This window comes from Ranitomeya imitator, chromosome 2 (assembly GCF_032444005.1).
Source record: "Ranitomeya imitator isolate aRanImi1 chromosome 2, aRanImi1.pri, whole genome shotgun sequence".
Lineage (NCBI taxonomy): Eukaryota > Metazoa > Chordata > Amphibia > Anura > Dendrobatidae > Ranitomeya > Ranitomeya imitator.
Genome location: NC_091283.1, coordinates 812,472,168 through 812,485,391, shown reverse-complemented (window position 1 = coordinate 812,485,391; position 13,224 = coordinate 812,472,168). Strand labels below are relative to the sequence as shown.

The 13,224-nt window shown below is 44.4% G+C and overlaps 1 protein-coding gene across 1 annotated transcript; it reads right to left on the bottom strand.

The window, feature by feature from the left end:
• Positions 1-2,518: 2,518 nt before the first annotated feature.
• On the bottom strand, positions 2,519-12,252 carry GPR26 (G protein-coupled receptor 26). Its single transcript, XM_069753872.1, has 3 exons — positions 11,264-12,252; positions 9,244-9,357; positions 2,519-3,259 (listed from the first exon to the last, which is right to left on the bottom strand). The coding sequence occupies exons 1-3, from the start codon at positions 11,929-11,931 to the stop codon at positions 2,974-2,976; spliced, it is 1,068 nt and encodes a 355-aa protein (XP_069609973.1). The 5' UTR covers positions 11,932-12,252; the 3' UTR covers positions 2,519-2,973.
• Positions 12,253-13,224: the final 972 nt, after the last annotated feature.

The following is a 13,224-nucleotide window of genomic DNA, read 5'->3' as shown; positions in this document are numbered from 1 at the left end:
TTCTAGTTCTTCCATCTTGTTTGTCAGGCTTCTGGCGTTTGCAAGCATGCAGTTTAGAGGATTTTGTTTTGTTCCAATCTCCTCACTGTGGATTGTTTTAGAAATGTTCTTACCTCCCTTCTGAGTATGTTTTCCTGGGTCGTCTTTGTTCGAGTCTAATGTTTTTCTTCCCGTCCCCCCTTCTTCTAGTTTAACGCCCTCCTGATGACTGTAGCGAGTCTTCTGGCGAATGTGTGTTTCCCAGGTTTGTTGAGGTGTAGTCCGTCTCTGGCGAGGGGTCCATCATACCAGTAATTCACACCGTGGTCCAGGAATCCAAATCCTTGTTGTCTGCACCATCGTCTTAGCCAGTTGTTTGCATCAAGGATCCTGTTCCATCTCCTGGTGCCATGCCCATCTACTGGAAGGATAGAAGAAAAAACTACCTGTGCATCCAGTTCTTTTACTTTCTTCCCCAACTCTTCAAAGTCCTTGCAGATTGTCGGTAGGTCCTTCCTTGCCGTGTCATTGGTGCCAACATGTATCAGAAGAAATGGGTGGACGTCCTTGGAGCTGAAGAGCTTTGGTATCCTATCGGTCACATCCTTGATCATCGCACCTGGAAGGCAGCATACTTCTCTTGCAGTTATGTCCGGTCTGCAGATGGCTGCTTCTGTGCCTCTCAGTAGTGAGTCTCCCACCACCACCACTCTTCGTTGCTTCTTGGCTGTACTTTTTGCTGTCACTTGTTGCTGTGTGCCCTTTTCTTTTTTGCTTGCTGGTATTGCTTCATTCTTAGGTGTGCCACCTTCATCCTCTACAAAGATTTGATATCGGTTCTTCAGTTGTGTGGTTGGTGATTTCTCCATGGTCTTCTTGCTTCTTTTGGTCACATGCTTCCACTCATCTGCTTTTGGAGGTTCTCTGACACTTTTTGCACCTTCTGTGACCAGTAGAGATGCTTCTGTTCTGTCTAGAAAGTCTTCATTCTCTTTGATGAGTTTCAAAGTTGCTATTCTTTCTTCCAGACCCCGAACCTTTTCTTCTAAAAGGGCCACTAGTCTACACTTCTGACAGGTGAAATTGGATTCTTCTTCTGGTCGATCTGTGAACATGTAGCACATGCTGCAGCTCACCATGTAGGTTGTCACATCTGCCATGTTGCTCCTAGATCCTGCTGACTTGCTGTGTGTTTTCCTTCTTGTGTAATCTACTCAGCCAAGCTCTCTTGCAATAATGTCCTACAGGCAAAAAATCCCTGGTTTGGTGATGCTTTCGAAGCAGCTGGTCCCGGCTGTACCCAACGATCTTCTAGCTTAGGGAGACTTCGCTTCTCCCAGAAGGCACCTGGAATATGCAAATTAGCCTCCTGAAGCTTGAATCCCTGGTTTGGTGATGCTTTCGAAGCAGCTGGTCCCGGCTGTACCCAACGATCTTCTAGCTTAGGGAGACTTCGCTTCTCCCAGAAGGCACCTGGAATATGCAAATTAGCCTCCTGAAGCTTGAATCCCTGGTTTGGTGATGCTTTCGAAGCAGCTGGTCCCGGCTGTACCCAACGATCTTCTAGCTTAGGGAGACTTCGCTTCTCCCAGAAGGCACCTGGAATATGCAAATTAGCCTCCTGAAGCTTGAATCCCTGGTTTGGTGATGCTTTCGAAGCAGCTGGTCCCGGCTGTACCCAACGATCTTCTAGCTTAGGGAGACTTCGCTTCTCCCAGAAGGCACCTGGAATATGCAAATTAGCCTCCTGAAGCTTGAATCCCTGGTTTGGTGATGCTTTCGAAGCAGCTGGTCCCGGCTGTACCCAACGATCTTCTAGCTTAGGGAGACTTCGCTTCTCCCAGAAGGCACCTGGAATATGCAAATTAGCCTCCTGAAGCTTGAATCCCTGGTTTGGTGATGCTTTCGAAGCAGCTGGTCCCGGCTGTACCCAACGATCTTCTAGCTTAGGGAGACTTCGCTTCTCCCAGAAGGCACCTGGAATATGCAAATTAGCCTCCTGAAGCTTGAATCCCTGGTTTGGTGATGCTTTCGAAGCAGCTGGTCCCGGCTGTACCCAACGATCTTCTAGCTTAGGGAGACTTCGCTTCTCCCAGAAGGCACCTGGAATATGCAAATTAGCCTCCTGAAGCTTGAATCCCTGGTGTCGGGTCTATACACTTGGTAGGTCACGCTAATGTCTCTATTTTACTGTGCTGCACACTTGTGCCTGTGACCGATTTTTACCCCTAAGTGTGGGCTCTCGCTGGTAATGTGGTGATATGGTTGTGCTGCCTGTTTCAGTCTTGTCCCTATCCTATACCCTTGTATGTATATGTTTTATCAATAAAGTTGTTTCTACTTTAAGTTAATTGTGGACGTTTCCACCATTATTTCTGTGGTTGATTGTTTGTAGGGGATAGTTTTACTTTCAGACAAGCCCTCTCCATGTTTGAACACAAGTCAGATATTTTTAATATTTTTCTTTAAAAAATAGTGAAATTTATCTATTTTCCAATTATAAGTTGAAGTTTTGATATTAAATTTATAGTGACACATGTTTCAAATATGTGACATCAGTTTATACACGATTGTCAAAACGATCATCACACCCACGTCTGGCCAATCACATCGGTCTCAGTCACACCGTGGCCACGGCAATCACATCAGTCTCTTGATGGTGCGCTGCCCTTCTGTTATCCATTTTGATGCAATTTTGTCCTGGAAATTATTACTATTTTATTTAGTTTTTTAATTATTTTTTTCTTCAGTTTTTGATTTATAAAATTAGTTTTAAGCTGGAATTGTAGGAGTTCTCCGGAAATGGGATTCAGGCAGCTCTTTATTATTAAGAGCCGCCTTTGAGGCTTTAAGGGCAAAGCCCTCGTAATAAGTTAAGGCAATAAATGACGGTAGGCAGGCGTCAGAAGCCGTCCTTTCTTTGTAACAGATCTTATATCTGTAGATAGATATTGGTCCCCGGCGATTTGGGGTTTTCATAGTTTTTTTGTGTCATTAACCAGAGGTTGTTGGTACCATGTTTCCCATATAAGAATTTACCCTTTGTACAGAGTTCCCAGAACTTGGTACCATGTTTCCCATATAAGAATTGGCCCTTTGTACAGAGTTCCCAGAACTTCGTTTCAGCAGTTTGTTGACCATGTCCCGGCAGCAGTTCTTATATTGGTTCCTTGTCAGGCAGTATACAAAGGGATCTGACAGAGCTTTGCTGTAAGCGATACAGCGGCTGATGATACCCCATTGAGCGCTGATGGTGGTAGAAGAGGAGATCTCAGCCAACCTAAAAGTGAGCAAAACACATGGATACAGTAGATTATTATAACCAAAGACACTACATAAAAAAATAGCAATTTCTAAATATTGAATTAGCAGCAATTCTACAAAGATTTGTAATGTACTCAATGCAATCCTACAGAAGATATCACAGCAACTCTTTGTGGTGTATTAATAAGTCAAGTTGTTTACCGATACTTCACCTGACCTCTTGGACTAACACTTTACTCAAACTCAAAAGTTTACATACCCCGGCAGAATTTCTGCTTTCTTGGCCTTTTTTCAGAGAATATGAATGATAACACCAAAACTTTTTCTCCACTCATGGTTAGTGGTTGGGTGAAGCCTCCCCACTCACTCTCTTGCACCACTCCAGTCTGTCCTCAACTCTGCTGCCCTGCTAATCCACCTTTCTTCTCGCTACTCTGCTTCTCTCCTCTGCAAATCCCTCCACGGGCTCCCAATTCCCCAACGAATCCAGTTCAAACTACTAACACTGACCTACAAAGCCATCCACAACCTGTCCCCTCCCTATATCTCTGAACTAATTTCCCAATATCTTCCCTCATGTGATCTCCGATCCTCCCAAGACCTCCTACTCTCCTCCACAATTATTCGTTCCTCACATAACCGCCTCCAAGATTTCTCCCGAATATCCCCCATCCTCTGGAATTCCACGCCTCAACATGTCCGATTATCCACCACCCTCAGATCCTTCAGACGGAACCTGAAAACCCATCTCTTCAGGAAAGCTTACAGCCTGCAATAACCATTCTGCCGCGTCACCACCACCCGAGCTGCCGCCTCACCAACCACCTGAGCTGCCGCCTCACCACCGCCAGAGCCGCCGCCTCACCACCACCCGAGCTGCTGCCTCACCACCACCCGAGCTGCTGCCTCACCACCACCTGAGCTGCCGCCTCACCACCACCTGAGCTGCCGCACCCCCAACCTTCTGTCTCTTCCCCATTATCCCATAGAATGTAAGTCCACAAGTACAGGGTCCTCTCCCCTCTGTACCAGTCTGTCATTGTAAATTTGTTTACTGTAAACGATATCTATAACTTTGTATGTAAACCCCTTTCTCATGTACAGCACCATGGAATTAATGGTGCTATATAAATAAATAATAATAATAGTTTATTGTCAAACTACTGTGTTTTCGCTTTTTAAATCATAATGACAACCTAAAACATCCAAATGACCCTGATCAAAAGTTCACATACCCCATTTCTTAATATCGTGTATTGCCCCCCCCCCCCCCAACATCAATGACAGCTTGAACTCTTTTGTGGTAGTTGCGGATGAGGTTTTTTATTTTCTCAGATGGTAAAGCTACTCACTCTTCTTGGCAAAAAGCCTGCAGTTCCTGTAAATTCCGGGGCTGTCTAGCATGAACTGCGCACTTGAGATCTCCCCAGAGTGGCTGACTGAGCCACTCCGGAGACTGAGATGGCCACTCCAGAACCTTCACTTTGTTCTGCTGTCGTGAATGACAGATCGGCTTGGCCTTGTGTTTTGGATCGTTATCATGTTGAAAAGTCCAAGTACATCCCGTGTGCAGCTTCCGGGCAGATGATTGCAAATGTGCCTCCAGTATTTGCTGATAAAGTATTGCATTCATCTTTCCTTCAACCTTGACCAAGTTTCCTGTGCCTTCGTAGCTTACACATCCCAAAACATCAGCGATCCACCTCCATGCTTTACAGTAGAAATGGTGTTCCTTTCATCATAGACCTTGTTGACCTTTCTCCAAACGTAACGTTTATGGCTGTGGCTAAAAAGTTAAATTTTGGTCTCATTGCTCCAAATTACCTTGTTCCACAAGTTTTGAGGCTTGTCTCTGTGCTGTTTTGCGTATTGTAGGCAAGATACAGTGGGTACGGAAAGTATTCAGACCCCTTTAATTTTTTCACTCTTTGTTTCATTGCAGCCATTTGGTAAATTCAAAAAAGCTATTTTTTTTTCATTTATCTACACTCTGCTCCCCATCTTGACAGAAAAAAAACAGAAATGTAGGCACTTTACCTGGCTCTTCCCACTTGGCCTGTAGCGGTGGCAAGTGGGGTAATATTTGTGGGGTTGATGTCACCTTTGTATTGTCTGGTGGCATCAAGCCCAATGGAGAAGCATCAATAAGACACCTATCCATTATTAATCCTATAGTTATATGGCAAATAAAGACACAGCCAGAATAAAGACTTTAAATTGAAATAATCACAATTACTTAGGCTGCTTTCACACATCAGGTTTTTGGTTTCAGGCACAATCCGGCAGTTTCAGGCACAATCTGGATCAGTTTTTTTCTGATGCCTGATCCGTTTTTTCCCCATAGAGTTGTATTACTGCCAGATTGTGCCTGAAGGACATGCGTTTCATCCGTTTTGTGCCGGATGTGTCCCTTCAGGCTTTTTTGCCGGATACAAAAAACGTCTCCTGCAATGTTTTTTGTGTCCGGCGAAATAGCCTGAAGGGACGTTTCCGGCAATAAACGCATGGAACTGATGTGTGAAAGAACATTTCCGGTGACCGAATCTGTTTTTAACACACTGAGCATGCCCAGAAGCTTTGTTTTTGATTCTAGCATGGAGAAAAATCTCTCTCTCTCTCTCTCTCTCTCTCTCCTCTCTCCTCAAAAACCATGCCCAGAAACTCAAAAAACATGCGCAGTACATAGAGTCGGATCCAGCTAAAAAAACGGATCCGGTGCATTAGTTTGCATCCGTTTTTTCACTATGTACACCGGATCCGTTTTTTTAGCAAATTTGCCGGATTGTGCCTGAAACCAAAAACCTGATGTCTGAAAGTAGCCTTACTGCATTGCCCATTCCACCGAAGCCCTCGATCTCCTGTAAGAGAAATGAAATAAAAAAGCAACAGTATACCATACCTGTCCGAGAAGATAATCCATAATGTCCCACGACGAGTCCAGCTCTGCTATGTCAGGCTGAACAGTGGCATAATGCCTCCATCCAGCCTGACATCCAGACACAGCGGAGCTTGTAGTTGACCACCGGAGATAATTTGGTCTCCCATGGTCACCTGCACAGCAGTTCTCACGATCAGCTGATCAACTGACTGTGAGAACTTGTCAAGTGACTGGAGATAACCCCTGTGGTCACGTGCACGGCAGTTCTCGCAGTCAGCTCAGCTTATCGCGAGAACTGCAGTGGACGCGAACTTCCGGCTGTGGCACAAGGTAAGACATTATTTAAATTAGTTCACATGTGTAGTAAGCTGCGTTCCCACCCTTAATACGAATGTGACTATAAAGATAATGTGGTTTTAACGCATCTAATGATAGTGAATGGGAAATTTACTCTGCGGAGATTGAGCGTCTCCGCATCGTAAATAGACATGCTGCGGTCTGGAAAGACGCGCCACATGTCCGTTTACGCAGGGATGCCGGGGGGCATCTCTGAGCTCATAGTGGAGATGGGATCTCTTGAAATCTGGCCACTGCGGGTTGGACATTGTGGATGTACGCAGCGCCCAACCCACAGCATTTACTGACTGTGGGAACATATCCTTATGCTCACACACTGATTACAAGCAAACAGGTCACAGGTGAGGATGTTACCTTTAGTAGCTATTCAAACCCATTTGTATCAACTTGTGTGCATGTTATCAGGCCAAAATCACCAGGGTATGTAAACTTTTGATGAGGGACATTTGGATGTTTTGGGTTGTCATTATGATTTAAAAAGAGAAAACACAGTAGATTGACAATAAATGGCTTCACCCAACCACTAACCATGAGTGGAGAAAACGTTTTGGTGTTATCATTCATATTCTCTGAAAAAAAAGGCCAAGAAAGCAAAAATTCTGGGGTATGTAAACTTTTGAGCACAAATGTGTATCTATGTGTATCTATGTGTATCTATGTGTACACTGTGCGTAAGTAGATAGCCGACAACCAGAGGTAGGGGCGGGGTAATACAGCGCTCATGAATATGGAGGACTACATGGCAGCACGTTTACTAGTCCTCTAGTTATCATCTGCTGATAAAATAGTGATTACATCAGAACTACAGCAGGCAACCCAGTGATTGACACATTGCTGGAATCAGAGTCGTCTCTACACTATGCTGCTCTCAGATAATGTTGCAAAAACCATTTATGTTCATGTTATGTCCCTGCTGGAGCCTCACTGATCAGCTGTAATCTATGATTAACCCAGCAGTAAGCGTCCAGTTGTTCTGCAGCGCCACCACAGGGGAAATTCAGTACTACACAATTGTCAATAAAATAAACGTGCTGTCTGTGTAGTGCAAGAACATGCTGTGTCCTCCTGTTTGTAGTTGCTCTCCACTTTGACTAATAAATAAGGGTCTAGACTTGGTGACCTCCTCAATAGTTTTCCAGAATTCTCCATCAATTTATTTAAAAACAGGTTTACTAAACTGGTCAACCCCGACTGCAGGATGTATCATGGTAAATAACAATAGAACGAAGAAGCTCTTGAAAAAAAAAAGGTAAAAACAGGATGCAAAAATATCCTGAGCTCCCTCTAGTGGTGTCTGCAGGAAGCCAGAATTTATCTTTTTTTGAAAGGGAATTTATCTCCAGGTTTTCCCAATATAAACTGGAGCCATCAGCTTTAATGCCTCTTTTACATTCTAGCAAGATGTATATAAGTCCTTAACCCTCCTTGTTTATCCCCGCAGTCGCCATCCTTCTGCTTGCTTCACTCGGATGTCTCATAACACATCATCCACGCAGTCTTCCCCTACTGTGCCCACGCTCTGCCCTGCAGGCCAAACACTGGGTTCAGCACTGAATCTCCTCTGCTGCTCCTGGTGTCTGTTATTTTATACTGTGAACGGCGCTGCAGCCAATCAGTGAGCTCAGTTGCTCACGGCTCACTCAGGGTCGCTGAGCTCACTGATTGGTTGCAGTGCTGGTGACATGGCATGACTGCGGCAGATAAAAACGGATACGGAGAACAGTGGCAGAGACTTATAGTTTGACCTGGGGTGGGCAAGCAAAGCACAGTTTCTTTGGTGCTCAATATGGGGGACATTATTATAGGAAGGGGCCCAATATGGAGACACTAGTAAGTAAAGGATCCAGGAAGGTGATGTTATTACATGATGGGAAACACTATACCAGGATGGAGGGGGACATTATTACTAAAAGGGGCCGGGATATGAGGCCATTATTACTGGAAGGGGCCAGGATGGGGACATTATTACAGAATGGGGCCAGGATGGGGGACATTATTACAGGATGGGGCCAGGATGGGGGACATTATTACTGGAAGGGGCCGGGATATGAGGCCATTATTACTGGAAGGGGCCAGGATGGGGACATTATTACAGAATGGGGCCAGGATGGGGGACATTATTACAGGATGGGGCCAGGATGGGGGACATTATTACTAGAAGGGGCGCGGGATATGAGGCCATTATTACTGGAAGGGGCCAGGATGGGGGACATTATTACAGGATGGGGCCAGGATGGGGGACATTATTACTGGAAGGGGCCAGGATGGGGGACATTATTACAGGATGGGGCCAGGATGGGGGACATTATTACTAGAAGGGGCCCGGGATATGAGGCCATTATTACTGGAAGGGGCCAGGATGGGGGACATTATTACAGGATGGGGCCAGGATGGGGGACATTATTACAGGATGGGGCCAGGACGGGAGACATTATTATATGTGGGATGAAAACACATGTCTTTATAGGATCTAGAATACAAGGCCCCACACATCTGACCAACATGCAGGTGTGGGGCCCTGGTCCAAATTTTGCACTGGGGCCCTTCAGAGACTAGTTAAACCACTGGCAAGAACATGCTGGGTCCTCTACAGTTAGCGATGCTAATAAATAAGGCTCCAGAATTGGGGACCCCATCAATCTTCCCAAAATTGACAACAGTTTCACTAAACTGGACACCCCCCACTGGACACCCCCCACATCAGTATTTATCATGGGTAATAACAATACAATGAGGACGCTCGTGCAGCAGTTGATTTGCTCTACCTGGTGATTACATATGGTGTGAAGCAAAGCAGAAATGTTCCTATGAATGTGATGATTTTTTTGGTTGCTCGCTGCCTCCTCCTCTTCTGTTCCTCCAGGCATCTCTGTCTCACGCTAAGAGAAAACAACAGTCCGTCAGAAAAGCTTTCACAGAGCAAAAGAGAAAAAGCAAAACTAAATTATTTAAGCTTGGCCTTTATCAAAGAAATACAGAGTTTTGCCAAGTTCTTTTCAAGGTCCCAAATCTGCGACTAACATTACGTTTTACAGAGCATCTCCTGCTTAGAAAGTGGCTAATGTGTAAGAAAGGAGAACTTGATACTATTTATTTCTGTCAACTACATGGAAAAGTAAAACACAGAAGTGGCAGAGTGGATTCAAGGTACAAACATATGGGAATGCTGGAACTGGATGGACCCAAAAGGATCAGGTGAGAATCTCCCACGTGTATGATGATACAAAAGATAATATAAAACACCCCATTTATACAATGTGCTTAAAAAACAACCAGTTCTGGCATTCAAAAATACCATTTGTTCCTGTGTGAAGGTGGGTGAGGCGTTTGGGGAAGGAAAAACTCTTTACAATTAATATGCAAATATATGTATATGTTTTTCATCTCAGCTATGACCAAAAACATCTATAAGTACGATGGGTGTAGGAAAGAAAGAAAGAAACGAAGAAAGAAAGAAAGAAAGAAAGAAAGAAAGAAAGAAAGAAAGAAAGAAAGAAAGAAGAAAAGAAAGAGAAAATAAGACAGAAAAAGAAAGAAAGAATAAAGCAGCACTGTGGATGATTGTAGCCTCAAGGCACTTGTATCACAATTTATTTAATAATTCCAAAATAAATAAATAATAAAATAAACCAAAAAATAGAAAGATAGATCATAGATAGATGATAGATAAGATAAATAGATAGATAATAGACAGATAGATGATAGCTATAGATAAATAGTTAGGCAGATAGACAAATAGATAGATGATAGAAAATAGATAGATGATTAATTGATAGAGATAGATGATATAGATAGATAAATAAATAGTTTGATAGATGATAGATGATAAATAGATAATAGATAGATATATGATAGATAGATAGATAGATAGATAGATAGATAGATAGATAGATAGATGATTAATTGATAGAGATAGATGATACAGATAAATAAATAGATTGATAGATGATAGATAGATTGATGATAATAGATAGATATATGATAGATAGATAGATAGATAGATAGATACTAGATCGATAGATAATAGATAGATAAATGATAGATAGATATATAGATAGACAGATAGATGATAGATAGACAGATAGATATATGATAGATAAATAGATAAATAATAGACAGATAGATGATAGCTATAGATAAATAGTTAGACAGATAGATAAATAGATAGATGATAGATAGATAGATGATTTATTGATAGAGATAGATGATATAGATAGATAAATAAATAGTTTGATAGATGATAAATAGATAATAGATAGATCGATAGATAATAGATAAATATATGATAGATAGATAGATAGATAGACAGACAGATGATAGATAGATGTTATTATCAGATGATGTAACAAATTATACTAAGCTATTACTATTATAATAGTTTATTCTTTTTCAATATTCTGCTACCTTAGAACACAAATCCCCCTTCCATTAATCAGTAAAGTTACCCAGAGATGAAGTTTCCCAATCCACATCGCACACATCATGCTGCTCCTCTGTGATTGACAGGCAGTATTTCCACTGTATGAGCCGCTGATGTCATGCAGCACACATGCCCCTTTTACATAACCCAGAACATCAGCATCCCCCCATGCATTTATCTGAATGTTATTTATATCTCCCAGTCTTTATCCTATTTTCTTATGACCTGACTCAGCAGCCATTCATTACATAAGACGCTGTATCCCCAGCACAATGCTATGATGTATGGCTACTTTCTCTCATATAAGTTCCATGTATCCAGGATCATGTTCTCTATCTGCACAGCACACAAGCAGCTGGTGATACCTGGGGTGCAGATCCACCAGCAGGACCAGAGTTTGCATTGTGATCACATCAATCCTCCTGCAATGGGAGCGAGCCACCTTCAGCACCTGCAGGTAGGTGACACAGAGCACCAGGAAGGACACGAAGAAGCTCAGCAGGTGGAAGAGGACCATGAAAGCCATGAAGGACGCCCCCTCTCCAGGGCTCTTGTTGAGGAGGGTGCAGGAGCCATAGGTGTGGTGGAAGCCCACCCAGGACAGGCATAGGGCTACAGTGGGGAAAGATAATGAGTGGATCCAGGAGTAAAGGAGGATGACAGCAGCGTCCCTGTACCTCATCTTGGAGTGATAGCTCAGAGGGAAGACTACAGCCACCCAGCGGTCAATGCTCAGGGCCGCCATGCTCAGCATGGAGTTACTGGTCAAGAAAGTTTCTAAGAAGCCCACTGCCCTGCAGAGACCCTCTCCGCCGAGCTGGTGACCCCGGACTGCTCCCACCAGTGTCAGGGGCATGTTGATGGCGATGAGCAGCAGGTTGCACAGGGTGAGGTTGAGGGTGAACAGTCCTGGCACCTGGGCTCGGATGTCAGCGCAGCCCAGGAAGCAGATCAGCACCATCAGGTTGGACAGCGCCGCGGCCACTATAAGCGCCACCATCAGGGAGCAGCCAAAAATCCCCCACAGCTCCATTGCTGGAGCCCACCCAGATCACACATGCTTCTCTCCAGAGCCTGATCCCATCCTGCCGGCCGGCACAGCTGCTTCTTCCCTCTTTCCCAGAAGTTCTCCTTGTGATGAAGGCACTAATCCATAAGAAGCATCAGCAGCACAGGTGCGATGGTTTATGTAATATTCATTTCCTCGGAATCCCTCCCAGCAGAACCAGACATGGAGCCTATTGTGCCTGCACTGGTAGGGGAGGGTTTATCCAAAGCAAGATGCTTCTCCCTCTGAGCATCAATCCAGCAGAGGAGGCAGAGGAACCTTCCCAGCTAGATGCCCCTCACCAGTGAGCCCACCACAAGACAGCAAGTGCAAGACCTTACCCAATACTTATACCTCAGATAATATGCACATACGATACTAAGGCTACTTTCACACTAGCGTTTTCTGCAATCCGTCACAATGCGTCGTTTTGCAGAAAAAACGCATCCTGCAAAAGTGCTTGCAGGATGCGTTTTTTCCCCATAGACTTGCATTGACGACGCATTGCGACGGATTGCCACACGTCGCATCCGTCGAGCGACGGATGTGTCGTGCCTTTGCGGACCGTCGGGAGAAAAAAAGGCTACATGTAACGGTTTTCTCTCCTGACGGACCGCTTTTTCTGACCGCGCATGCGCGGCCGGAACTCCGCCCCCACCTCCCCGCACCTTACAATGGGGCAGCGGATGCGCCGGAAAAATGCATCCGCTGCACCCATTGTGCAATGCAGCAAACGCTAGCGTCGGAATCTCTTCCCGACGCATTGCGACGGGGAGATTCCGACGCTAGTGTGAAAGAAGCCTAAGGCTACTTTCACACTTCTGTCTTTTAGAATCAGTCACAATCCGTCAAAGTGTTGAAAAGACGGATCCTGTGCAGATTGTAAAAAACAGATGCACTGGATCCTGTTTTTTGACAGATCCGCCAATGCAGCAGCTGCAGGACAAATGGATTAAATTAAAGGAATAGAAATCCTTCCAGGCATGCTCAGCATAAAAAAAACAGAATCTGTTGCTGGATTCTGTCATTTGACAGATCCTGCACCCATAGGCTTCCATTCTAGCCGCAGGATCCGTCGCTGTACGTTTTTTGACACAGACAAAAAACATTACATTGAACGTTATTTCCAGACGACGGTCCGCCAAAACACGACGGATCCGTCGCACGACGGATGCGACGTGTGGCCATCCGTCGCGATCCCTCACTAATACAAGTCTATGGGGAAAAAAACAGATCCTGCGGGCACATTTGCAGGATCCTTTTTTTTTCCCAAAACGA

Excerpts from the sequence above, each read along its gene's own strand:
- GPR26 (XM_069753872.1), bottom strand. The coding sequence starts at position 11,931 with ATGGAGCTGTGGGGGATTTTTGGCTGCTCCCTGATGGTGGCGCTTATA. Across the intron at positions 9,358-11,263 it reads CTGGTGGATCTGCACCCCAG|CGTGAGACAGAGATGCCTGG; the intron begins GTATCACCAGCT and ends GTTTTCTCTTAG. Across the intron at positions 3,260-9,243 it reads ACACCATATGTAATCACCAG|GTTGGCTGAGATCTCCTCTT; the intron begins GTAGAGCAAATC and ends GCTCACTTTTAG.